We start from the raw sequence: 24,316 nt of genomic DNA, 5'->3' as shown, positions 1-24,316 counted from the left end.
ACCCCATCCCCCAGTGACAGGAGAGTCCCCCCCCAGCCTCTCTAAAGAACTGACCAGCTCTCTGGCTGGGGTCGGCGACGTCAGCTTTGACTCCGACAGCCAGTTTCCCCTGGACGAACTCAAGATCGACCCCCTGACCCTCGACGGACTGCACATGCTCAACGACCCCGACATGGTTCTGGCCGACCCAGCCACCGAGGACACCTTCCGGATGGACCGCCTGTGAGCGGGCACGCCGGCACCCTGCCGCTCAGCCGTCCCGACGGCGCCTCCCCAGCCCGGGGACGGCCACGCTCCGTCCCTCGCCAACGGCCGAGCTTGTGATTCTGAGCTTGCAATGCCGCCAAGCGCCCCCTGCCAGCCCGCCCCTGGTTGTCCACCTCCCGCGAAGCCCAATCGCGAGGCCGCGAGCTGGGCCATCCACCCACCCGCCTGCCCGGGGCTGGGCTGGGATCGGAGGCCGTGAGCCCCCCACCCCTGCAGACCCTCCCTGCACTGGCTCCCTCGCCCCCAGCCCCGGGGCCTGAGCCGTCCCCTGTAAGATGCGGGAAGTGTCAGCAACCAGCGTGGCAGGCAGGCTCAGGGGAGGGGCGCGCATGGTCCGCCAGGGCTGTGGGCCGTGGCGCATTTTCCGACTGTTTGTCCAGCTCTCACTGCCTTCCTCAGTTCCTGGTCCCCCAACCCATCCGCCATCCCCAGCCCGTGGTCAGGTAGAGAGTGAGCCCCACGCCGCCCCAGGGAGGAGGCGCCAGAGCGCGGGGCAGACGCAAAGTGAAATAAACACTATTTTGACGGCTGTCTTTTATATTTCTGAGCACACACAGAGCCCTGGTGTCCACCGGGGCAGGCGCAAAGTGGACAGAGCATGCAGGGCGGCGGACCCCGCACGACCCTCCTCGCCCTGTCTCCATCCCCTCCAAGCCCTGCCTCACCCCAGGCAGGCCCACTGGTGGCCACCTTTGCCGGGACGTGACCGGAAGGCCCTGTGAGGGGTCGCGCCTGGAGACGGGTTACCTCTTGGGGCTTTACAACCCGTGGCCCCTTCTGTCCCGCACTGTGGTCACCGGTCCTGTCATAGATGCTGTTAATTTAAGGTACAGGGAGAGGTGACCAGGGGAGTTTCATTGTGTGTTTTGTTTTCCTTTTAGTTTCTATTTACATTTTGGTTGTAGATGAGTGGCTTAACTTTTTAAGCCAACACTTGCCTGAGAGCATGTTTTTATTTCAGAAATCCAACTTTACCTATTTTTTAAGCTAACTGGAAATGGAGGCCACGCGCCACAAAGCAGCCCGTCACCCACCTGAGTCTAAGCAGTGTGTCCAGCTTTTGGGTTTCACCCCAAGTTATCTCAAAACGAAAGGGCTGGTCGGCGGGCAGGGACTTGTCAGGAGCTCACGGTAGGCAGAGGTGCCTCTGCCAGGGCCACATAACAGACTTCCGGGAAGGGGCTTCGCTTTTTGTTGAGGGTCTCTTGAAGACCCAACCCTGCTGGCCTCTCCCAGAGGTGCCTGCTAGTCCTTAGAGTGTGTGTGTGAAGACGCCATGACCAGTGGCAGCTGAGACCTTTCTGCTCCAAGAGTGTGGGGGACTGGCAGGGAGCGAGGGTCCCTGAGATGAGCACGGTCCTCCCTGACAACCTGGGTGGAGCTGGCATTTCACCCCCTCCCCTCCCGACCCTCTGGCTCCCAGCCCACGCCCCCTCTTTTGGGCAGTGGGGTCTGCCGGCCACCCCTTCTTGGCAGCTCAGGGTCACGTCAGGTGGACTTGGAGACACATAGCAGTGTGCGTTTTAGTTTCAGGAGCACCTCCAAGACCAGGGTGACAGGGTCCTTGGGAGCCGCCCTGAATCCTCCATACCACGGGCCCTGTGAGGGAGGCATCGGGGTTGGCTTTGTTTTCTGCTGTTCTCCTTGGAATAGGAACCGCTGTTCTGATCCCCCCAAAACTGCATTGCGGCTCTCGCTTGCCCCTGCTTGCCAGGCCAGCGCCTTCTGCTGTGTCCGTTTATTTGTGGTGGTATGGCCGCTGCTTTCACTGGGGTCCTGGGCACCCTGGCTTCTGTCCTCGAGAGCTGGGTTTGATCCTAGCGACTATCCCTCCCTCTCTTTCCCCGGCAATGCCTTTGGCATGTGTCTGAGCAGCCAAGTGGCCACTCATAGGAGAAGGCTCCTTGGTCATGTTGCTCCTGCTGCCATCTTGTTCCAAGGTATGGGGGGAGCAGAGTGTCGGTCTGTCCAGGTCAAGGTCACTTTCTCTTACCATGATGGAGGCTGGGGGCAGACAGCAGGGACTTTTTTTTTTTTTTTTTTTTTTTTAAGAAAACTACATGTACATAGGAGAGTTTGATTACCATTAAACTTGTATGTAGGACTTTTTAAAAAATGGCCTTAATAAAATTACAAGCAACCCGCCTGGATGCGGTTTTCAAAACAAGGCCTTGAGGACCACGCTAGGAAACCTCATCAGCCCTCATTCCCCGTCTGTCCAGCCTCCGGCGGGCACCACTACTTGTCCCCTGGTCTTCGGTGTAGACAGATAGGAGAGGAGGGATGCCCATCTCGGAGCATCCCAGGCCCGTGGCCCATTTCCAGCATCCTAAAGCCAGATTCACAGTGACATTGTGTTAACGTGACTACCTCGGTCTATTACGGAGTTCTTTTTCCAATGAGAACCTGGTGGACCGAGGTCCAAGCTTGCCAGGGAAAGTGGGGCCCATGCAGGTCCCCAGGGCCCAGCCAGGAGCCAGCAGCCAGGCATCCCCGCGTTCCAAAAGGGTTCATGCCCCTCCTGGACCTGGGTGGGCCTCCCATGGCCTTTTGTGTGTGTGTACGTGTGTTTTTTTTAAATATCACTACTACATATTCTTGAATTGCCAAGATTTTCTGAAAAAAGACAGCTTAAGGAAATCAACCTTTTGCTTTGTGATGTGAAAATACAGTGATTTGATGAGCCACTTCCTGAGGGGCAGGCCCGTGTGGGGGGCTGCGGCATGTACATAGACCTGCCGCCTGTGTGCTTGGTCTACGCTAAGTTAGAGGCTGCTCTCCCCACCCACCCGTGTGCTCATGGCTTCCGCAGACCCTCCACTGGGCGCACCAGTCCCCTACGGTGAAGTTCAGCCAGGGCTGTTCCTCCTGAGAGCATGACATCCCCACCTGCCTGTTTCGCTGACGTCACTCCCCAGGGTGGTGAGTCTGGCAGGCAGAGGGTGTAGCCTGAGCTCAGCCTCTCTCTGTGTCCTCCAGAGAAGAGGGTTCTTTGCCCCCGTCAGGGCCCTGCTTGTGAGTTTTTGGCTCTGGGTAGGAGAGTGTTGGCATCAGTGTATTTGGCCTGATTTCCTCAGGGGGGCGAGCTCACAGGAGGACCCTTAGCCAGGAGGCCTTCCCATGTACATCCATCCCTCCTGCTGGGGCTTGGATGTCAAGCTTGGGGTCTGTGAGCTGGGACCTTGCCTGAGCCTGGTCAGGTGGGACAGGAGCCTGCCAGAGGCCCATGGGGGGCCAGGCAGGGTGGCTTCTATTTTATTTTTTTAGAGATGGGGTCTTGCTGTGTTGCCCAGGCTGGTCTCGGACTCCTGGGCTCAAGCGATCCTCCCTCCTCAGCCTCCCAAAGTTCTGGGGCTACAGGTGTGAGCCTCTTCTGCCCAGCATCCCAGGCCTGATCAGGCTTAGCAGGACCTGTCCCTAGAGGGGGCCCTGGTGCCCCCGTTAGGTGGGCCTTGAGCTGTTTTTTAACCAAACATCCTTCCAAACTCAGGCTGCGACCTGCTTCCTGAGTTTTCTGTATTTCCAAGGAGCCCTCCAACCAGGGATAGACTGGCAGAGTGAGGTCCAGCAGTATTCAGGGGTCCTCTGTCACCTCGCCCTGAAAACAGCAGCTCCCATCGCCTTCACTGGGTCCTGATGGAGCCGTCTCAGAGGCCGAGGGGCCCTCCCTGTGGGGGTGGGATGCAAGGGCTCTCAGAACAAGGGCCACAAAGCCGATGGCACAGATGTGCCCCTGGGCCTGGCGCGTCACCTGTGTGTGGTGCTCTGGGTCAGGGCGTGCGGGCGCCAGAGCCTTCCCTACACAGCCTAAGAGCAGGGGCAAGACTCGGCCCCTCACCCTGGGAGGCCTGCCTGGGCTACATGGACACCTGGGTCTCTTTCTGTCCCCATTCGCCATGGACCAGGGGCCTCCATTTCCTGGGGGGTCTTGCGGCGTGTGATTTGGGGGTCCCTGGGACGTTCCCCAGCCAGCTCCACCTGAGTGTCCTGTTCCCTGTGGCCCTTGGCCTTCCAGGGTCCTGACCAGGCAGGGGTCAGGCACCCCATACCCTTTCGTGTGGCACAGGTGTCCACCCACCCCCACTGGCCACAGACACCGTTCTCCACCTGGGAGCAGGAGGTGGAGCAAGTTGTACCCCCAGGCCTGGGTGCTGGGGAGCTCCAAAGGGCATGGGTGGGGCAGGAACGAGTGCCTCGTGACCCGAGCCTCAGTTTCTCTCCTGTCACTTTCTCAGACCTGCAGGTCTCAGGGCCCTGGCTCCTCCTGGGCAGGATGGGGGCAGGGGCTGGGCCTTGGGGTGCTGGCTTTGACGATTCCAGAGTCTCTGTCCACCTTCTGGGCTCCTGGCCAGTACCCTATCCCCAGAAGCCAGGGACAGGTGGCATGTGTTGGTGTCCGGGGGTGGCCCCTATCTTGAAGTGTTCTGGAATTTGGGGACAACCCTTGCCCAGCCCAGCCATCAAGCGCTTCTGACCTCCTGCCCATCAGGGACAAGGGGACTTAGCCATGGCCTTGGCCAGCAGGCCTGGGGAGGGAGGGCTGTGGCAGCCAAAGTCCACTGGCCCTGCCATGCCCCTGAGTAGGAAACTGCCCCCGAGGGGCTGGGCGGCCCCACTGATATATGCAAACCCGCCGGTCCGAGCCCTGTTCCCGCCTGTGCCCCTCTGTGCCCAGGCTGGCTCTCCCCCAACCCCAGCATGTATACTCTGCCACGGACATCCCGTGGGCCATGATTGTGGGTGGCCACAGCGGGCGGGGGCAGGTGGCTCAGGGCACACTCGGCCGTCCCTGCCCCATCCTCCGGCGTGGCCGCTTTTGTCTTTGTACCTTTGCATCCTTTGTAATGAAACGTAATAAAAATCCAATGTTTTCGTCACTGGCTCTTCCTCTTTTATCTGAGCCCCTCCCTCCTCCCTCAGGGATGACACTTGGGCGTGGCAGGTGCACCTGGCAGGTGCCTCGGCCCTTCCGAACACACACACACACCCCAGACCATGCAAGGGAAAGGGTCCCCAAAGCTGGGGTGACTGCAAACCTGCCCCCCAGAATCCTGGGGCGGACACCGTATCAGGGGTCTCAGCTCTTCCATGGCTGGCATCCAGGCCTGTGACCATGAGGTGGTGGATCATGGAGGCAGACCCAGGGGCCTCCCCAAACCCCAAATCACAGTTGGACAGTCCCTGGCAGGCCACTGGCACTCAGCAGCAGCTGCACCACTGAGGCCTTGGTTTGGGGTCCCCTGGCCCAACCCTCCCTCAGAGGCCCGTCCCTACTGTCTTGTCGCAGCAAAAACCACAGCCGCCACTCCCCACACGCACACTTTATTTTGTCCTCTCGGAGCCCTTCTCGCTTCCCCCTCAGGACGGCCACCCCTTGGGGATGGATGGGTGCAGAGCCCCCATCCAGCCACGGTGAGGGTTGCTGTCAGGTGGGTCCCCACCCTGGTCCCTAGGCTCGCCGCAGCTGAATGGGTCTCATAGTCCCTGGAATGGTGGTCTGCAGGGAAAGAGCAACGGGTGTGAGGGCTGCGAGAAGGCCGCAGGGCCTGCTGTGCACGACTCCTGCCTTGCCCGCCGGCCCTCGCGGCTCACCATTGCAGCGGTAAGCGCAGGTTGGCCCAGACTGATGTTCCTCCTGGGAGAAGCAGAAGACCCCCAGGCGGCCACCCCGCATGGTTGTGTCCAAGACCACGTTGCTGTCGGCCACCAGCTCAGGACCCTCATAGAATCGCACCCTGAGGGTCAGACATGGTGAGGGGTAGGGGACCTGGGCTAGGCCCTTCCCTCTCAGAGCTTCAGTGGCCAGCCCTGGAAGATGGGTACCCCTGACTGGGCTACACAGGGAGCAGGTGAGGCCTCTGCCCTGGGCCTCAGTTTCCTGGACATAGTTGGTGCTAAACACCATCAAGGGCCATGGACATAGTTGGTGCTAAACAGAGCGCCTGGGCTTGCTAGCAGCATGGAATAGAGACTGAGAAACAGACTGGGTGAGGCCCCATTTCTAGCTGGATACACACTGTGTGCTGTGTCCTTGCCAGGATTTCGCTCTGTCACTCAGGCTGGAGTGCAGTGGTGCAATTACTGCCACCTTAACTCCCAGACTCAAGTGACCTCAGCCTCCCGAGTAGCTGGGACCATGGGCACGTGCAACCATGCCTGGCTGCTTTTTTTTTTTTGAGACAGAGTCTCACTCTTGTCACCCAGGCTGGAATGCAATGGCACTATCTTGGCTCACTGCAACTTCTGCCTCCCAGGTTCAAGCAATTCTCCTGCCTCAGCCTCCTGAGTAGTTGGGATGACAGGCCCCCACCACCACGCCTAGCTAATTTTTGTATTTTTAGTAGAGACGGGGTTTCAACATGTTGGCCAGGATGGTCTCAAACTCCTGACCTCAGGTGATCCACCCGCCTCGGCCTCCCAAAGTGCTGAGATTACAGGCATGAGCCACTGCACCTGCCCTAATTTTTTTCTTTTTTGTAGGGACAGGGTCTTACTATGTTACCCAGGCTGGCCTCGAACTCCTGGGCTCAAGCAATCCTCCCACCTTGGCTTTCCAAAGTGATGGGGTTACAGGTGTGAGCCACCACGCCTGGACCAGCATAGTTTCATTCTAACTGCACTGTATCTTTCCTATTGTACAGATAAGGGGACCAGGGTTGCACAGCCCCTGCCTGATCAGGGGACTCCCACCTGGGCCTACGTGTCCCTGACCCAGCCCACCGCAGGGGGTGGAGTCCCCACCTGATGTAGCCCACTTGGGGCCGGTGCTGCAGGAACCAACGATAGGACTTCTTGTCCTTCCAACCCACGTTTCGCGGGTCCTTCCACAGCAGCCGCACCTGGGACTCTGTGTCTCCTGTATGCCACAGTGCATTCCGCAGCTGTTCCCCAGGGCCCGTGGAAGATTTCACAGCCTGCCAGTACCCAGGAAAGATGGTTAGAGACCTCACGGGCCACCGGAGTCCCCCTAGACACCTTCCTGGAGAGACAGTGGGGAGCAGCAGGTGGTGGGCGGCCAGGAGGGTTCTGGATAAGAGACCCACAAGGAAGCCTTCTTCAGGGGCCCAATGGCAGCTTGTGGCTAGGTCACAGGGGGCGGCAGTGGCCTGCAGGTTCATGAGAGGATTTGGGAGTCTGTGGACAGATTCAGGATCTGGGAGGACTGGGGGGCTCTGCAGAAGGACTTGGAAACTAAGGAAAAGTTTAGGGTTCTGCAAGAGGGTTTCAGGTCCATAGGAAGACTGGGGGACCTTGAGAATGTTGGAGGGCTTGTGCAAGGAACTGGGAGGATTTGGGGACTGTGGGAGCCCAGAGGAGGGCTGGGACAACTCTGAGGTCCATAGTATGAGGCTGGGGGGCTGGAGGGCTATAAGGGCTGTAAACGGTTGTAGGGAGGGGCATGGGAGGGCATGAGAACCACAGAGGTCAGGCACAGACGACCCTGGCACCTTGAGTTGGATGCCGGGTTCGGCCACAGCACGGAAGGGGTTCGCCTGCCAGTACGTTTGCTCCATCTGCTTCCACATGACCACGTAGAAGCTGGAGCTGTCTTGGTAGCCAAAGATGAAACCCGCATAGTCGTCATCCGTGACCGTGTTCACATGGAACGTGCCCTCGAAGTCTACGCCATTGAAGGCAGTGTAACCTAGGGATGGGGAGAGAGCAGTGGCCTTTCCGAAAGCCAGCCCCAGCCCTCAGAACCTGGCACCCAGAGTTCAAACCTGCCCCCTGGGTCCCTATCTCCCTGCAGACCCGCCCCATCCCCACTCGCGGAGCCCAGACTCAGCCACGCCCTCATCTACCATTGGCCACGCCCCACCAGAGTCCAGCTCCACTCGGCCCCGCCCTTCCCGAGAGCCACCGCGTCTGCCCAAGGGAACTTTAAGAATGGATGGTCCCATCCAAGGGAAGGCCAGAGAGGGGGACTGGCTCTCACTCCCAGGGTGACTCAGTTGGGTGCCTGTGTGTGCCACCCTGAGCCCCTATGTCCCCATCTGTAAAGTTGTCACCTCCCAGGTTCTAAACCCCAGGCTTGAATCTCTGTACTCTTAATTTCTGCCTGCGGTATTTGACGCAGGGACCACCTTCCCATCTAAATACGCCTGCCTTTTTCCCGGTCTCCCAGCCCAGCTTGCATTTTTCTGTCGCGCCACCATGGTCTTTGGTCCAGGGCGCCCTAGTCCAGCTCACCCCATCTGGCTTCCAAAACCGACCAAGTCCCTTCCCGGAGCCGAATCCCGCCCTTAGGTGCCCGCCGCCTCTCCCCGCCCCCCACCCCCATCGAGCTCACGGTCGCCGTCGATGTCGTCGTCGCACGCATCGCCCCGGCCGTCCTGGTCTGTGTCCTTTTGGTCGTCGTTCTTCTGGGTCCGGCAGTTGTCGCACGCGTCGCCCCACTTGTCCTCGTCCGTGTTGCGCTGGTCTGGGTTCCGCACCAGCGGGCAGTTGTCCTGTGTGATAGGGTGGGATCAGGTCGGGAAGGGCAAAGGTCACACTCCTCGGATTCCCAAATCTCCGAGGTCCCGTCTCCTCTGCAGGGAACTTTTCGCCCCTCGTAGATCACGGAGACCACGCCCCTCATCCAAGCCACGCCCCATCCCACTTCCCTAGGCCCCGCTCACAGCTCTGCCTTTCCTTTTTTTTCTTTTCTTTTCTTTCTTTTTTTTTTAAGACAGACTCACTCTGTCACTAGGCTGGAGTGCAGTAGTGCGATCTCGGCTTAGTGTAACCTCTGCCTCCCGGGTTCAAGCGATTCTCCCGCCTCAGCCTCCCGAGTAGCTGGGATTATAGGCGCGCGCCACCACGCCCAGCTAATTTTTATTTTTAGTAGAGACGGGGTTTCACCATGTTGGCCAGGCTGGTCTCGATCTCCTGACCTCGTGATCCGCCCGTCTCCGCCTCCCAAAGTGCTGGGATTACAGGCGTGAGCCACCGCGCCGAACTGTAGATCTACCTTTTCATTGGGGACCCCGTCCCCGTCGGCATCCGGGTCGCAGGCGTCTCCGATGCCATCGCGGTCCACATCCTCCTGCCCTGAGTTGGGCACAGTCACGCAGTTGTCCTGGGGGCGGGCACGGCAGGTGTGAGGGGCGTGGTCATGAAGTCCCGCCCTCCCTCCTGCCCGGCCCAGTCCCGCTCCGCCCCCACCCACCTTACGGCACTGGCGCTCAGGGCAACGCAACTTCTCGTCCGGGAAGCCGTCCAGGTCAGTGTCGCGGCCACAGAGGATCCCGTTGCCGGCCCAGCCGACGGCACACTGCGGGAGAGAGTAAGTGGGTGTCCCGGCGTGGCCGCCTCCCAACCCCGCCTCACGCCCAGCCTGCCCGCACTCACCACGCACGACCGCGAGCCATCGCGCTCCAGAACGCAGTCTGCATGCTCGTGGCACTCGCTGGGCGAGCCGTCGGGGCAGAAGCGCTGTGCGCGCCGCTGGCAGCCGGACTCCTGGTCGCCCACGAAGCCCGGCTGACACGGGCCGCACTGGAAGGAACCCTGCGCCCGAGCCGCCGGAGGTCAGCGCAGGCCGCTGGCCGCTCGCCCCACCTCTCGCGATCCTTTCTTCCCGGTGGGCCTTACCCGGGTGTTGATGCACACGGAGTTGGGGACGCAGTTATGTTGCCCGGTCTCACACTCGTTGATGTCCGTGCAAACCTAGGGGAGGGGAACTCAGAGGTCACCACCCCACGCAGACACCCCCGGACCTCCCACCTCGTCCACGCTTCCTCCGCATCCTGCCTCTCGCCTCCATCCTGCCCCAAACCGATCAGCCCTGGCGCAGAGAACGCCTCCTCTCCCCACCCCTCCCGCTGGAAGGAGGCTGGAAAAAGAGCAAGAGGCTGGAAGAGGAGTTTACTGGTAAACAAAATGGACGCCCCCTTCCCTTCTGCTGCAAGAATGGGACCCCCACACTCCTCACCTGCTTGTTGGCCTTGGCGAAAGCCAGCCCCATGCCCTCGTGGGTGGGGCCGCTGTACCCCGGCGGGCAAGCCTCACAGCGGAACCCCGGGCTGGTGTTGATACAGCGGACTCGAGGGAAGCAGGGGTGGGCGTTGCACTGGGGGAGGAGGGGCCACAGAGGGTCAGAGGGCTTCGAGCTGGGCCCTGGGGGCCGCACCTCGGAGTGTGTCGGATGTGGAAAGTTCAAGGGCCATAAGCCAGTGCTTGGAGCTGTTCGCCACGTGAGATGGAAGCAATTGTCGCAGGGGTCAGACACGACTTTGCCTTGATGACGGTAAGGGCGCAACCGGGAGAGGACAGGAGAGCGCCTCCAGGGGGCTGTTCCCTCATGGGCGAGGGGAGGAAGGATGAGGGCGGGCATCCCCAGCAGAGGGGGGCAGGGGTCGTCGGGGCGTGCGTGCCCGGCGGTGGCGGGGTCGTCCGGGCGTGCGTTCCCTGGCTGTGGAAGGGTCGTTGGGACTGGCAATCCCCTGCGGCGAGGAGGGTAGCTGGGGCGGACCACCCCCGGCGGTGAGGGAGTCGTGGGGGCGGGCGTCACTAGCTATGGAGGGGGTTGTGGGAGCGGGCGTCCCAGGTGGTGATGGGGATGATCCTCGGGGTGGGCGTCCCCCCGCGGTAGGGAGGTAGTCTGGCCGTGCGCCCCCGGAGGTGAAAGGCTCGTCGGAGCGAGCACCCCCAGTGGAGGAAGGGGTCTCCGGGGCGGCGAGAGATTGGGGGTCGGTAGAGGGGGTTGTCAGGGCGGTGGAGTGTCGGGGCCGGCGCACCTCGTTGACGTCGGTGCAGTGCGAGCCGTTGCCCGTGAAGCCCGCGGGGCAGGGGCCGCAGCGCGCGCCGCTCTCCGTCTGGATGCAGGCCACGCCAGGGAAGCAGAAGCCGGGCGCGCAGTGGAGCAGGGGCCGCACGCTGGGTAGGCCGGTGCGCACTGACTGCTGCATCCCTGCCGGTGGAGGGGGGGACGGGGCGGGGCTGACCGGGGCTCGCCTGGGGCGGAGCGTATCGTGGCCACGCCCCGGGGCTGGAGGCTTACCTTCCCGCCCGAACCCCCGCCCAGGGCGGCCCGAAATCCTGCGCTCTGCGCGATCCCGCCCTAGAGGCTGCGCGCTCTGCCCGCAGGGTCTCCCCGGTCTCTCCCTGAGTCTCTGTCCCGCTTTTCTGCCCCGTGGCGTCTCTCACTTCCCCAAAACTCTCGCACCGCCTCTGTCTCTTTTTGTCTCTGTTTCTACCCCCCCATTCCCGTTCGTCTCTCCACCTCTCCGATAGCCTCCATCTCCTTCCGTCTCTTTTCCTCCCCAGCTTTCCCTCGCTCTGTCTTTATCTCTGTGTCTCTGTCTCCCGTCTCTTCTCTCTCCCGCCCCGGCCGCGCTCACCGCACGCGTCACACTCCATCACCGTGTTTTTCAGGAACGTGATCTCCCTGACCTGCAGGGGTGGGGTGGAATCAGCGGGGTCCCATCCTCTCCTCGTCCCTCGAGTCTCCTCTCTCTCTACCCTGGCCTCCCTTTCCACAGCCTCTTTTCGCCGGAGACTCCCTACCCGCCGACCCCCTTTCCTTCCCAGCTCCTCTCCACCTTCTCGGGCACCTCCTCTCTCCTTGCTGGGAACGGAGACCCCCTTCCGCTCCCTGGCACTCCCTGCCCCGCACCCGGGCCCCGCACCTGCTGCCGCAGCAGCTCCCGCACATCCTGCAGCGCCGCATTGGTTTCCTGCAGTTCCCGAAGCATCTGCGGGCCCAAGTCTGAGCCTGCGGCGAAGGGGACCTGGTGAGGGTCATGGGGCGGGGAACCCCACCACCAACTCCCACCGTCGCAGCGAACCCGGACCTCCGACGCCCCACTGCGCTCCTCTAGTCTCGGTCCCGCCACCTGCTTTCTGCGCCTGGCACGAACCCTACTAACAGTCCGTGAGCCCCAAACAGCCCGGACCCCGGGCCTCTCACGGGTCCTACAGTCCGTTTTGGGGCCGCGGGCATGGCACGGGTGCTAACGCAGCTTACCCAACGGGATCTGGCTCTGTCCGGACACGCCGAGGACAGCCAGGGTGAGCAAAAGAACGCAGGCGGTGTCGGGGGCCATGGCGGTGGCGGGGAGCTGGGTGTCTGCTCGCTTTCTACCGCCCACGAGACCCGCGGGGCCTATTTATCCCCAAGGCACGGCCGGCCCCAGGGACGGCCCACCACCACAGCCCTGCCCAGCGTCCAGCCTCAAGGTAAACAGATGGCGCTGGCCCCTGCTTTCAAGTCCCCGCCCGGAATGCCCCACTAAGTCTCCTGCAGCTGAATCCGACATGGTGGGGAAACTGAGTCCCAGGGTCTGTGGAGAGAGCTGGTGAGGCAGGGAGTCAGGGGGTACTGCCTCCACTTTCATTCACTCTGTGTGTGTGTGTGTGTGTGTGTGTATGTGTGTATGCATGTGTGTGATGGGGTGTGGCTATATCGCATCCTCTTGCTTCAGTCTTCCAAGTAGCTGGGACTACAGGCCTGCACCACCAAGCCCAGCTAATTTATTTTTATTATTTTTTAATTTTTAGAGACCAGGTCTGGCTATTAGAGCGGGCTAATAGTCTCAAACTCCCCGCCTCAAGCGATACTCCTCATATAACTGGGATTACAGGCTCTAGCCATAGCATTCAGCTCATTCATTTATTGATTGATTGAGTGCTTGCTGTATGCCAAACCCAGGTTCCAGTGCCAAACAAGGCTCACACTTGGGGAAACAGAGTCACCAGTGTCTGAAAAAAACAGGCCCACCCACTATGGATCAGACTGACTGGCCCTCCATTCCTCCTGATGTGCTTCGAAACTGGGTAAATTGCTGGGGGCGGTGGCTCACGCCTGTAATCCCAGCACTTTGGGAGGCCAAGGCAGGCAGATCACCTGAGGTCAGGAGTTTGAGACCAGCCTGGCTAACATGGTGAAACCCCTCTCTACTAAAATACAAAATTACCCGGGCGTGGTGGCAGGTGCCTATAATCCCAGCTACTCGGGAGGCTGAGACAGAGAATGCTTGAACCTGAGAGGTGGAGGTTGCAGTGAACAGAGATTGTGCCACTGCACTCCAGCCTGCATGACAAAGCTAGACTCTGTCTCAAAAAAAAAAAAAAAAACCTCGGTTAATTATGCCTGTGCCTCAGTTTCCTCCTTGCACAATGGAGGTAATAAGTTAATAATTATTAATTAATGATTAATAACAATGATGATCATGATGATGAATGGAAAATAGGGGAGGGGCAGGTGAGACTGGGGACTCTCAACTTTCCTGCTTCTGTCCAAGGAGGCCGGCTTCTGGCCCCAACACTGGAGGGCTGCAAATGGCTCCCCCCAACCCAACTCATTGCCGGTGTTCCCTCCCCTCCTCGTGGTTCCTCGGCAGGTGGAGGAGGGGACAGCGTTCAGGATCTTGCCCTGCCTCCTGTCCAAGGGGACAGGCCCACTTGGTTTTCCAATTTGTGCAATGGAGTGTGAGGCTCCCATCTGGAGGGGAGTAAGTTAAAGGGCTCTAGCAAGGGGAGGTCCAAGGGTGGAGGCCGGGGCTTATGTTTGTCCAGGCTGTGCCATACCTTCCAAACTGTACTCCAGCTGCTGTGGGAACAGCCTGTAATAAAAATAAAAGTGACCGCTAACTGGCCAGCTACAAAACCCCTTGGCCTCCTGGTGTCAGTTAACCCTCTCCACTCCCACCTTCCAGTACTTACAGCCTCTATTCTATAGACAGGGAAACTGAAGCCCAGAGAGGAGAAGTGACTGGCCCAAGGCCACTGCCCGAGGGCAGGGGTGAAGCTAGACTCAGAGCCAGATCTTTTCTCTGGGGAGCCTCCAGAGAAGTCACTGAGGGCTTCCTGGAGGTGGTTGCAAGGAAACAGACATAAAAGAAAAGGAGGACTGGGATCAGCAGAGGGAAAAGGTGAGGGCAGTTTTGGTGGAGAGAAGCATGTGAAGCTTGGAGGCGGGGAAATTTCCAGACATATTAATTATTCCACAAACATCAAGCACTATTGTGTGGCATGTCCTGTGCTGGGCAATGGGCACACAGGGTGAAGAAGCCATACCCAGTCTCTCCTTCAAATGGGGAGCCCAGTGGGCCCATGGCTGTGATGGGGACACACAGACAATGGTAGAAGCCCCCAGGAGATTGATCTATTTGAAAGGGGATGGGTCAAGGAGGGCTTCTGGAGGAGGAGGGACCACCAAGCTGAGGACTGCAAGATGAGGAGGACACAGCCAGGCAGAGGTAGCAGAAAGGCATTCCAGGTAGAGGAAATAGCACAGGCAAAGGCCCTGAGGCAGGAACAAACCTGGCCCGTTGGACGGACTGACCTCAAGGTGACAAGCTCTTGGGGCTCAGTGAGAAGCAGGAAATGAGGCTGTGAAAGGGCAGTGCTGGTGGTGTGGGGCTCCAGCAGTCTCCTGAGGGTAATGGGGAGCCACAGAGGGTGAGTGAGGAGAGACAGGCGTAGAAGTGGAGGGTGGGTGGGAGCAGCCGGTCCCAGACAGAACATTTCCAGTGAAGCCTGTCCCTCAATAGCGCCTGCCCTGCCTGCTGCCTGCATTGGGGCCATGAGCTCACCTCCTGTTTTCCTTGGCCTTCAGCTCACCTGGGGGCCGCTCGCGGCAGTGCTAGAATTCTCAGGAAAACCGCGGCTCCAGCGGGGCCTGTGGGCTGGCATATGCTGCACGCAGCTAGGACAGGAGCACATGGAAGCCAGGCCCCTGCCACAGGCCGGTCACAGTGCTGGGGCTTGGACACACGTGGCCTTATCCATGGCTGGGCCATGGGGAGTTGCAGGGAAGGGCATTCCAGGCGGAGGGAATGACAAAGGCGGAGCTCCTGAGGGTGTCCCAAGATCGGACAACAGAGGCCCGGAGAGGGGCTGTCTAGGGTCACACTCCTGCCTCCTGGATCTCGCCAGCCCTGAAATCCCCCTTCTAGGCAGCAGTCCCCTCCTCCTGTGCACACCACACTTGCCTCACATTACAGAATAACTCACTCTAGGTGTTCTTCTGGGCCTTTGTACCTGCTGTTCCCACAACCTCATACAACCTCCTCCATCCTTCAAGGTCCAGCTATAATGCCCCCTCCTCCAGGAAGCCTTCCCTGCTGATATTCTCTGGATAACCCTCCAGCCCAGCCCTGATCCTGGGGACTGTGAGTGTCTCTGGTTTGCTCTGTCCCTCCGAGCCTGAGGGGCTCCTGCCTAGGGGCCTGGACTGGTGTAGAAAGGTTAGGTTGGAGGGTTTGATGAGCTGGGACAGCATCCCTATGATTGGTGTTCGTTACTATTCTTTTTTTTTTTTTGAGACAGAGTCTCACTTTTGTCGCCCAGCTGGAGTGCGATGGTGCAATCTCGGCTAACTGCGACCTCCACCTCCCGAGTTCAAGTGATTCCTCTGCTTCAGCCTCCCGAGTAGCTGGGATTACAGAGACCTGCCACCACGCCCAGCTAATTTTTTTGTATTTTTAGTAGAGACGAGGTTTCACCATGTTGGCCAGCTGGTCTTGAACTCCTGACCTCAGGTGACCCACCTGCCTCAGCCTCCCAAAATGCTGGGATTACAGGGGTGAGCCACCGTGCCCGGCCATTACTATTCTTTATAATTAATGTAATGTCATTACTATTTTTTTTTCCTTTTTTAAAATAGAGATGGGGGTCTTACTATATTGCCCAGGCTGGTCTCAAACTCCTGGGCTCAACGGATCCTCCTTCCTCGGCCTCTCAAAACCCTGGGATTACAGCCACTGTACCCAGCCAACATTATCATATTAATCCTAGTAACCCTTGCCACCTCTGTACTTGATATGGCAGGGAAGGGGGCCACACAGCCTGGGTTCAAATATTGGTGAGCATGGCCTTACTGTGTGACCTAGGACAAGTCACTTAACCTCTCTGTGCTTCAGTTTTCTCACCCATAAAATGGGGATGATCACCGTTGAGAGGATTGAATGGGCTGACCCATGGGAAATCCTTCAGCCCAGCAGCCGGCTCCAGCACTACTAGCGTGCTTATTCCACGTGAAATTTACAAACCGTGGGCCAGGGTGGTGGCTCACACCTATAATCCCAGCACTTTGGGAGGCCAAGGCAGGCAGATCAACTGAGGCAAGGAGTTCAAGAAACCAGCCACATGGTGAAACCCCATCTCTGCTAAAAATACAAAAATTAGCTGGACGTGGTGGCGTGTGCCTGTAATCTCAGCTAATCGGGAGGCTGAGGCAGGAGAATCGCCTGAACCCAGGAGGCAGAGGTTGCAGTGAGCCGAAATCACGTCACTGCACTCCAACCTAGGTGACAGAGTGAGACCTTGTCTCAAAAACAAAAAAAAACAAAAAAACTTACACCCTATGCCTGTCGCTTACACCTCAGATCATTCTTATTTCTATCTTACTCAGAGAGGAGAGGAGACAGTCTGAGGTCACACAGCCAGAATTAGAACTGAGGCGTGCAAGACCTTCAAGGCATTCACACCCGCCCTCTGTGTCCTCGCCACAGAAACAGAATCCAGCATTCGCTGGCCCGAGCCCCTCATTAGCTGGGATGTCTTCTCAGCCCAGGACCTCCTGGCCGGAGCCTCTGGCTGGCGCCCCTGCCAGCCCCACACCAGGCCCCGTGGTTCCAGGAGCCTGGCCAGGCTGGGGAAGAGGGACGGGTGCCTGCATGATGGGGCCCCGGGGCCCTTCCTGGCAGACGCCTGCTCAGCCAGGAGACGTGTGGGCGCCCCGGCTCCCTGCCTCCCGCCCCCGTTGCCTGCCTTTGTGAATGCAGAAGGAAAGTATGTTGTGAAGGCAGCCGCCCTGCCTTGGGCGTGCCCGGCTGTAGGCCCCCTGTCTGCGGAATTCATCAGGGCGGCAGGGGAGGGCAGCTTGGCGACCTCTGCATCCTCAGCCTGCCTTGAACTGTGAGAGACATACTGGAGGCATCTCTCTAGAAGGAACAAAAGGCAGGGGTGGGATGGGGGGCTCTGAGCATTGAAGTCCAGGAGACACCCCCCAACTGGCCGTGTGACCTTTGGCAGGTGCCACCTCCTCTCCCATTCTCCTTTTTTTTTTTTTTTTTTTTGAAACAGGGTCTTGCTCTGTTGCCCAACCTGGAGTACAGTGACAATTATAGCTCACTCATTGCAGCCTCCAACTTCTGGGCTCAAATGATCCTCCCACCTCAGCCTCCCAAAGTGCTGGGATCACAGATGTGCACCGCTGCACCCGGCCCCATTTTCCTTTTACTCTGTCCCTACCCCCATTACATCCTAGGCTCTACTGGATGGCGATAAAGGAAGAAGACAACAATAAATATAGTGGCTACAATTTTCTTGAGCAAGTGCCAAATGCTTGAAACCTTGCCACTCAGCCTTTGTGGGTTTTCTGTTTCTGTCATCCCTGAAGTCCCAGAAGGCAGGAACTTGTCATCATGGGAGATAGTGGGGCACAGTGATGAAGGTCTCAGTCTCTGGCATCGGAGCCTGAGTTTCATATCCCAGCTCTGCTGTGGGACCTGAGCAAGTTGCTTAACTTCTCTGTGCCTCAGTTTCTTCTTTTTTTCCTTTATTTCTTATTTTTTTCTGTCACCTTCAAAAGTTTCTTATAATGTAAAATTTTCCTTCTCAGGTTACTATACTGAAGAGTTGCTTCAGGAGAGAAAGAATTTCACTAGAGGCCAGGCGTGGTGGCTCACGCCTGTAATCCCAGCACTTTGGGAGGCCGAGGCAGGCAGATCACCTGAGGTCAGGAGTTCAAGACCAGCCTGGCCAACATGGTGAAACCCTGTCTCTACAAAAATACAAAAATTAGCCGGACGTGATGGTGGGTGTCTGTAATCTCAGCTACTTACTCAGGAGGCTGAGGTGGGAGAATTGCTTGAACTCAAGAGGCGGAGGTTGCAGTGACCCGAGATCACGCCATTGCACTCCAGCCTGGGCGACAGAGTACGACTCTGTCTAAAAAAAAAAAGAGAATTTCCTAGGAACAGAAAGGAATTTCACAATATTCAATAGATACTGGTTTCTTTCTTTTTTTTATCCTTCCTTCCTTCCTTCCTTCCTTCCTTCCTTCCTTCCTTCCTTCCTCCCACCCTCTCTCCCTCCCTCGTCTTTCCTCCCTTCCTTCTTTCCTCCCTTCCTTCCTTCCTCCCTTCCTTCTTCCCTCCTCCCTGTCTCTCTCTCTCCCTCTCTCTCTATTTCTTTCTTGTTTTTGAGATAGGTTCCTATTCTGTCACTCCAGCTGGAGTGCAGTGGCACAAACACAGCTCATTGCAGCTCAAACTCTTGGACGCAAGCTGTCCTCACACCTCAGCCTCCTGATTAGCTGGGGCCAAAGTCATGTGCCACCACACCTGACTAATTTTTTTTATTTTGTAGAGATAGGGTCTTTCTATGTTGCCCAGGCTGGTCTCTAACTCCTGGGCTCATGCAACCCTTCCATCTCAGCCTCCAGGGTAGCTGGAATTACAGGCATAACACTCATATTTAATGAGGGTTTTGTGCAGTCAAATGAACTAGTATCTGTATTCTGAGGGGAGGAGAGTGGCTTCAGGGCTAACGGTAGAAGCTTTGTTCTCTCCTTCAGTCTGTCTGTCTAATGAAGTAACAAATGGAAATGTGTAAAGTTTTATGCAAGGTAACTGTAGCAGTAAAATCCAAGGTGAAAATAAGTATGAGAAGAATCCTCACCTCTTAGGGTCAGTGTAAGAACTGAATGAATTAGTGACCAGAAAGTGCACAGCCCTTACTCGGGAGGCAGAAGTGGGAGGATCGCTTGAACCCAGGAGTTCAAAACCAGCCTGGGCAATATAGCAAGACCCTGCCTCTAAAAAAAAAAAAAAAAAAAAATTAGCCAGGCATGGTGGTATTTGCCTGTAGTCCAGCTACTCAGGAGGCTAAGGTGGGAGGATGGCTTGAGCCCAGGAGTTTGAAGCTATAATGAGCTATGATTCTACCACTGTACGCCAGCTGGGTAACAGAGTGAGACCCTGTCTCAAAAAAAAAAGAAAGGCCCGGGCGCGGTAGCTCATGTCTGTCATCCCAGCACTTTGGGAGGCCGAGGTGGGTGGATCACTTGAGGTTAGGAGTAAGAGACCAGCCTAAGCCACATGGTGAAACCCCATCTCTACTGAAAATACAAAAATTAGCCAGGCATGGTGTTGCATGCCTATCATCCCAGCTACTTAGGAGGCTGAGGCACGAGAGTTGCCTAAGCCCAGGAGGCAGAGGCTGCACTGAGCTGACATTGTGCCACTGCACTCCAGCCTGGGGTGATGGAGTGAGACCATCTCAAAAAAAAAAAAAGAAAGCACTGAGCCCTCAATCAATGTCAGCTATTAACATCCCCATTTTACAGGTTGGCAAACTGAGGCTCAGCAAGTCTGTCCTGTCTCCTCAATTTGGTCACTGGATGCTCAGAGAGAGAAGTCACCTCCTACTCCTGCCTAAGGCTCCAGGAGAGGGTCTCCCAACCAGGCTTCTGCAGTTCCTGCTGGAGAAGGTGGGGTGGGCTGTCAGCGGAGAAAGCGGAGAGTGCAGGGACCAGAGTGCTGCTGTAGTTCCTCAGTACCCCTCGTGCCCCTCCCAGCCCCTACCTGGGCTCATTAACAGGAGGCCCTTGTTCAAGGGAGTGATGGATGGCGTGGGAGGCAGAGGGCGGGGTGTGTTTACCCACTGGCGGCTGCAGACAGGAGCCCAGGCCAGGGCCAGGCCAGTGGGGGAGGGAGGCTCCTAGGTAGGGAGGAGCACAGCCCCAATACTGCTGCATGGAAAGGGGCCAGCTGGGACCCTTCTGGAAACAGAGGCCAAGGGTCAGGGAGGCCACTCTGCTGGGGACAAACAGGTGCTGGCAGAGCAAAGCCCCAGGCAGAGGGCACAGCAGGGGCAAAGGCCCAGAGGTGGGTATGGCTTGATGTGTTGGAGGTTCCGCGAGGTGATAGTAGTGGCTGCTGCAGGCGGGGAGGGGAAATGGAGGAAATCTGCCAGCTGTGAGCCATGTTTAGGCTCCATGGGTATGTCCATTCCCACGTTTTACTGCACGCCAGGCCCTTACCTGGGCTGTGACTGCTCCCTGGTGCCCTGTCTCCTTTTCACATGGCTCACTCCTCGCCCCAGCTGGGTTAGAGGCTCCTACTGGCCTTCACAGGCCCTTGGTGTGCCCCATCAGAGCTGTGACCATGCTGTATGGGCACTGCCAGTTACACGGGTTATGGGGCTGCCTCCTCCATCAGACTGAGCTCCACCATCTTGTTCCCCTCTGTGTTCCCTGCGTATACACATGATGGAATACTCCAATGACGGATGGATGGATGGATGGATGGATGGATGGATGGATGATGGATGGATGGATGAGTGGATGAATAAATGAATGGATGGATGGATGGATCGAAAGTGGTTTGATGGATGGATGGCTGAGTGGATGGATAGATGGATGGATGGATAAGTGGATGGATGGATGGATGGATGTGCAAATGGATAAATAAGTGAATGGATTGATTAATGAATGGATGATGTATAAGTGGATGGATAGATGGATGGATAAGTGGATGGATGGGTAGAAGGATGGATAAGTGGATGGATGGGTAGAAGGATGGATAGGTGGATGGGTGGATAGATAAGTGAATGAATTGATGAAGGATGAATGGATGGATAAGTGGATGGATGGAAAAATGAATGGATAACGAGATATATTGTATGGATGAATGAATAAGTGGATGAATAATGGATAAATGTATACATTTATACACATGGATGGATAATGTATAAATGGATAGATAAACAGGTGAATGGATTGATTAATGAATGGATGATGTATAAGTGGATGGATAGATAGATGAATAAGTGGATGGATGGGTAATAGGTGGATGAATGGATGGATGGATAGGTGGATAGACAGCTGAATGGATGGATGATGTAGAAGTGGGTGGAGGGATGGATGAATAGATGATGGATTAAAGAAAAGCCACAAGACCACAAAACAAGGATCCACAGGACTAAGGAATGACAGAATCATGACATCATTGGTTAATGGAGCCACTGAACTGTCCTCTATGACCACAGAGTTAGAGATCCACACAGCCCAGTCAACAGAAGCACAGAACCAAAGGGTAGTTGGGAGCTATAGGACCCCAGTGGGGGCAGAGACAAGCCATTGGGGCATCCCACATCCATGGTGCTACCAGGATAGAGTCTCAGAGTTAACCCCAACAGAACCACCCTCTGGCCACACCCTCACCTCTCAGCTCTCCAAGGAGCTTCCCAGGGTCCACTGAAGCCACAGGGTGCTTTTTCCCCCAATCTGTGGAGCAGCCTTGTGGGACAGGACCATGCCATCACCAATGCCTGCAGCCAGCCAGCCTCCAAACACTCAGTGAGTCCTGGCACCAGGGCCAAGTGAGGCTGTCCAAGTACCAGGAAACACTGCCAGCCTCCGGCCAGGCTCCCCCACATGCCGAGTGCTCTGCAGCCAGGGTCAAAGGAATCGATGGGTAACATTTACATCCGTGTCCTTTCCAAAGCCAGCAGCAACATAGCATGGAAGAGAGGCCTTGCCCCAGCTGCGGCCCCTCTGGGCCACGGTGCACTGACAAGCTGCCCGCTCCATCGCCAGGAGTCACAGCTTGACTCGAATTTCTTGACACATCCATGTATTAATGAGCTCTCCAGAGACAGCACCCGTTTGCCCAGCAGAACTTGCACCCAATGCCCAGAACGACCAGCCCATTTGAGATGGGGGAAACTGAGGCCCCCATCTCAGAGGTGAGCCCAGGAACACAGCGGGCTGGAGCTGAGTCTCAACCCCAAGCCTGCAGGATGCTAAACCTGAACTTATCATCACCCAGTTGGGTTGCCTCTCAGGCCCCAGCCCCTTGTCCTGGGACCCCCCAGATATTTGCTTCCAAACGTGGTGCATTGCAGAATGCTGAGAGCACGGGCTGCAACAGTTTCTTGCCTTCCATGGGCTCAGAACGCGTAGCTCACAGGGCTGTGGTGGGGACAAACTATGGTCATAGCACAGAAAGGGGACCTGATTGCTGGCCTGATAGGAGCCTTGCCCACACCGTTTCCCCCTTCCTTCACCTTTTTTTTTTTTTTGAGATGGAGTCTCTCTCTGTCACTTAGGCTCCAGTGCAGTGGCATGATCTCTGCTCACTGCAACCTCTGCCTCCTAGGTTCAAGAGATTCTCCTGCAAGCTGGGCGCGGTGGCTCACCCCTGTAATCCCAGCACTTTGGGAGGCCGAGGTGGGCAGATCACGAGGTCAGGAGATCGAGACCATTCTGGCTAACATGGTGAAACCCCATCTCTACTAAAAATACAAAAAAAAAAGAAAATTAGCCGGGCATGGTAGTGGACGCCTATAGTCCCAGCTACTCAGGAGGCTGAGGCAGTAGAATGGTGTGAACCCAGGAAGCAGAGGTTGCAGTGAGCCAAGATAGCGCCATTGCACTCCAGCCTGGGTGACAGAGCGAGACTTCATCTTAAAAAAAAAAGAGATTCTCCTGCCTCAGACTCCCAAGTAGCTGGGACTACTGGCATACGCCACCACGGCCGGCTAATTTGTGTATTTTTAGTAGAGACATGGTTTTGCCATGTTGGCCAGGCTGGTCTCGAACTCTTGGTCTCAAGTAATCCGCCTACCTCAGCCTCCCAAAGTGGTGGGATTACAGGCCTGAGCCACCGCCCCAGCATTTTTTTTTTTTTTTTTTGCTAGGTTCTGTTTGTTTGATTACCTCATTCCATCTTACATACGAGAAAGCAGAAGGCAAGAGAGTGAGGTTCTAATCCTCCCGATACCCAACCTGGCAGCTTCAGGGAGGATTTCTCTCATCTGCAGTGTAGTAAAAACATGGGCATTGCTGGGTACTATGGCTCACGCCTGTAATCCCAGCACTTTGGGAGGCTGAGGCAGGAGGATCGCTTGAGCCCAGCAGTTCCAGACTGGCCTGGGCAACATATTGAGACCTCAAGTCAATGAGGCTGGAGTGCAACATATTGAGACCTCATCTCAAAGAGACTGGAGTGCAGTGGTGCAATCTCAGCTCACTGCAACCTCCACCTCCCGGTTCAAGTGATTCACTTGCCTCAGCCTCCCTTGTAGCTGGGATTACAGGTTCTTGCCACCACAACAGACTAACTTCTGTATTTTTAGTAGAGACGGGGTTTCACCATGTTGCCCAGGCTGGTCTTGAACTTCCGACCTCAGGTGATCCTCCTGCCTCGGCCTCCCAAAGTGCTAGGATTCCAGGCGTGAGCCACTGCGCCCGGTCTGCCTGCCCTTTCTGAATAGCAAGGATGGACCCCTGAAATGCCAGGCTGAAATTCCTCCAGCTCTCTGAGTGGGGAAACACCCTTTCCCTGACTAACTCAGGAAAGATCTCAGGGCTGACTCTCACAGGCTCAGCCCTGAACCAATCACTGTAGTCGGTGGGTGGAGGGCTTTGATTGGCCGGGCCAGGAGTCTGAGTCCCCTCTGGGGGTTGCAGGGGCAGGGGCCAAAGGAGGATGGTGTAACTCGTGGTGCAGGCAAACTTGATAGAAACTGAATCCCCAGCTAGACTCTTGCCTTAGTGGGTCTCTGACACCACGGGCTACTCTTAGTGACTTATTTTGGGGTTGCGGGGGGCGGGGGGACAGAATCTCACTCTGTCGCCCAGGCTGGAGTGCAGTGGTGCAATCTCAGCTTACTGCAAACTTGACCTCACGGGTTCAAGCATTCTCCTGCCTCAGCCTCCCAAGTAGCTGGGATTACAAGCACCCACCACCACACCCTAATTTTTGTATTTTTAGTAGAGGCGGGGTTTCACTATGTTGGCCAGACTGGTCTTGTACTCCTGACTTCAGGTGATCCGCCCTCCTTGGCCTCCCAAAGTGCTGGGATTACAGGGATGAGCCACCATGCCCAGCCTGGGGAGTTGAAGGTTGCAGTGAGCTATGATCGTGCCACTGTACTCCAGCCTGGGTAGCACAGTGAGATCCTGTCTCCAAAAAAAGAAAAAAAAAAACAGCCTGGGTGACAGAGTGAGACTCCATCTCAAAAAAAAAATTAAAATTAAAATTAGGCCGGGCGCAGTGGCTCAAGCCTGTAATCCCAGCACTTTGGGAGGCCGAGACGGGTGGATCACGAG

General features: G+C 57.0%; 2 protein-coding genes across 2 annotated transcripts in view; one reads left to right on the top strand and one right to left on the bottom strand.

The window, feature by feature from the left end:
• CRTC1 (CREB regulated transcription coactivator 1) overlaps positions 1–5,144 on the top strand; it is a 48,031-nt gene extending 42,887 nt beyond the window's left edge. Inside the window, 1 exon segment of the mRNA XM_017852664.1 lies at positions 15–5,144. Within this exon segment, the coding sequence (XP_017708153.1) occupies positions 15–226 (212 nt within the window). The 3' untranslated portion in view covers positions 227–5,144.
• On the bottom strand, positions 3,915–12,415 carry COMP (cartilage oligomeric matrix protein). The gene is made up of 15 exons (XM_017852663.1): positions 12,218–12,415; positions 11,880–11,965; positions 11,592–11,643; positions 10,989–11,161; positions 10,184–10,321; positions 9,844–9,918; positions 9,601–9,759; positions 9,419–9,523; positions 9,221–9,328; positions 8,519–8,717; positions 7,716–7,960; positions 7,009–7,181; positions 5,860–6,002; positions 5,709–5,764; positions 3,915–3,935 (listed from the first exon to the last, which is right to left on the bottom strand). Exons 1-15 carry the CDS (start codon positions 12,294–12,296, stop codon positions 3,915–3,917), a joined length of 1,812 nt encoding a protein of 603 aa, XP_017708152.1. The 5' UTR covers positions 12,297–12,415.
• Positions 12,416–24,316: the final 11,901 nt, after the last annotated feature.

The sequence above is a fragment of the Rhinopithecus bieti genome, unplaced genomic scaffold (assembly GCF_001698545.2).
Source record: "Rhinopithecus bieti isolate Rb0 unplaced genomic scaffold, ASM169854v2 scaffold_34968, whole genome shotgun sequence".
Taxonomy (NCBI): domain Eukaryota; kingdom Metazoa; phylum Chordata; class Mammalia; order Primates; family Cercopithecidae; genus Rhinopithecus; species Rhinopithecus bieti.
The sequence above is the reverse complement of the archived record's forward strand: the minus strand, read 5'-3'. Positions and strand labels throughout refer to the sequence as shown.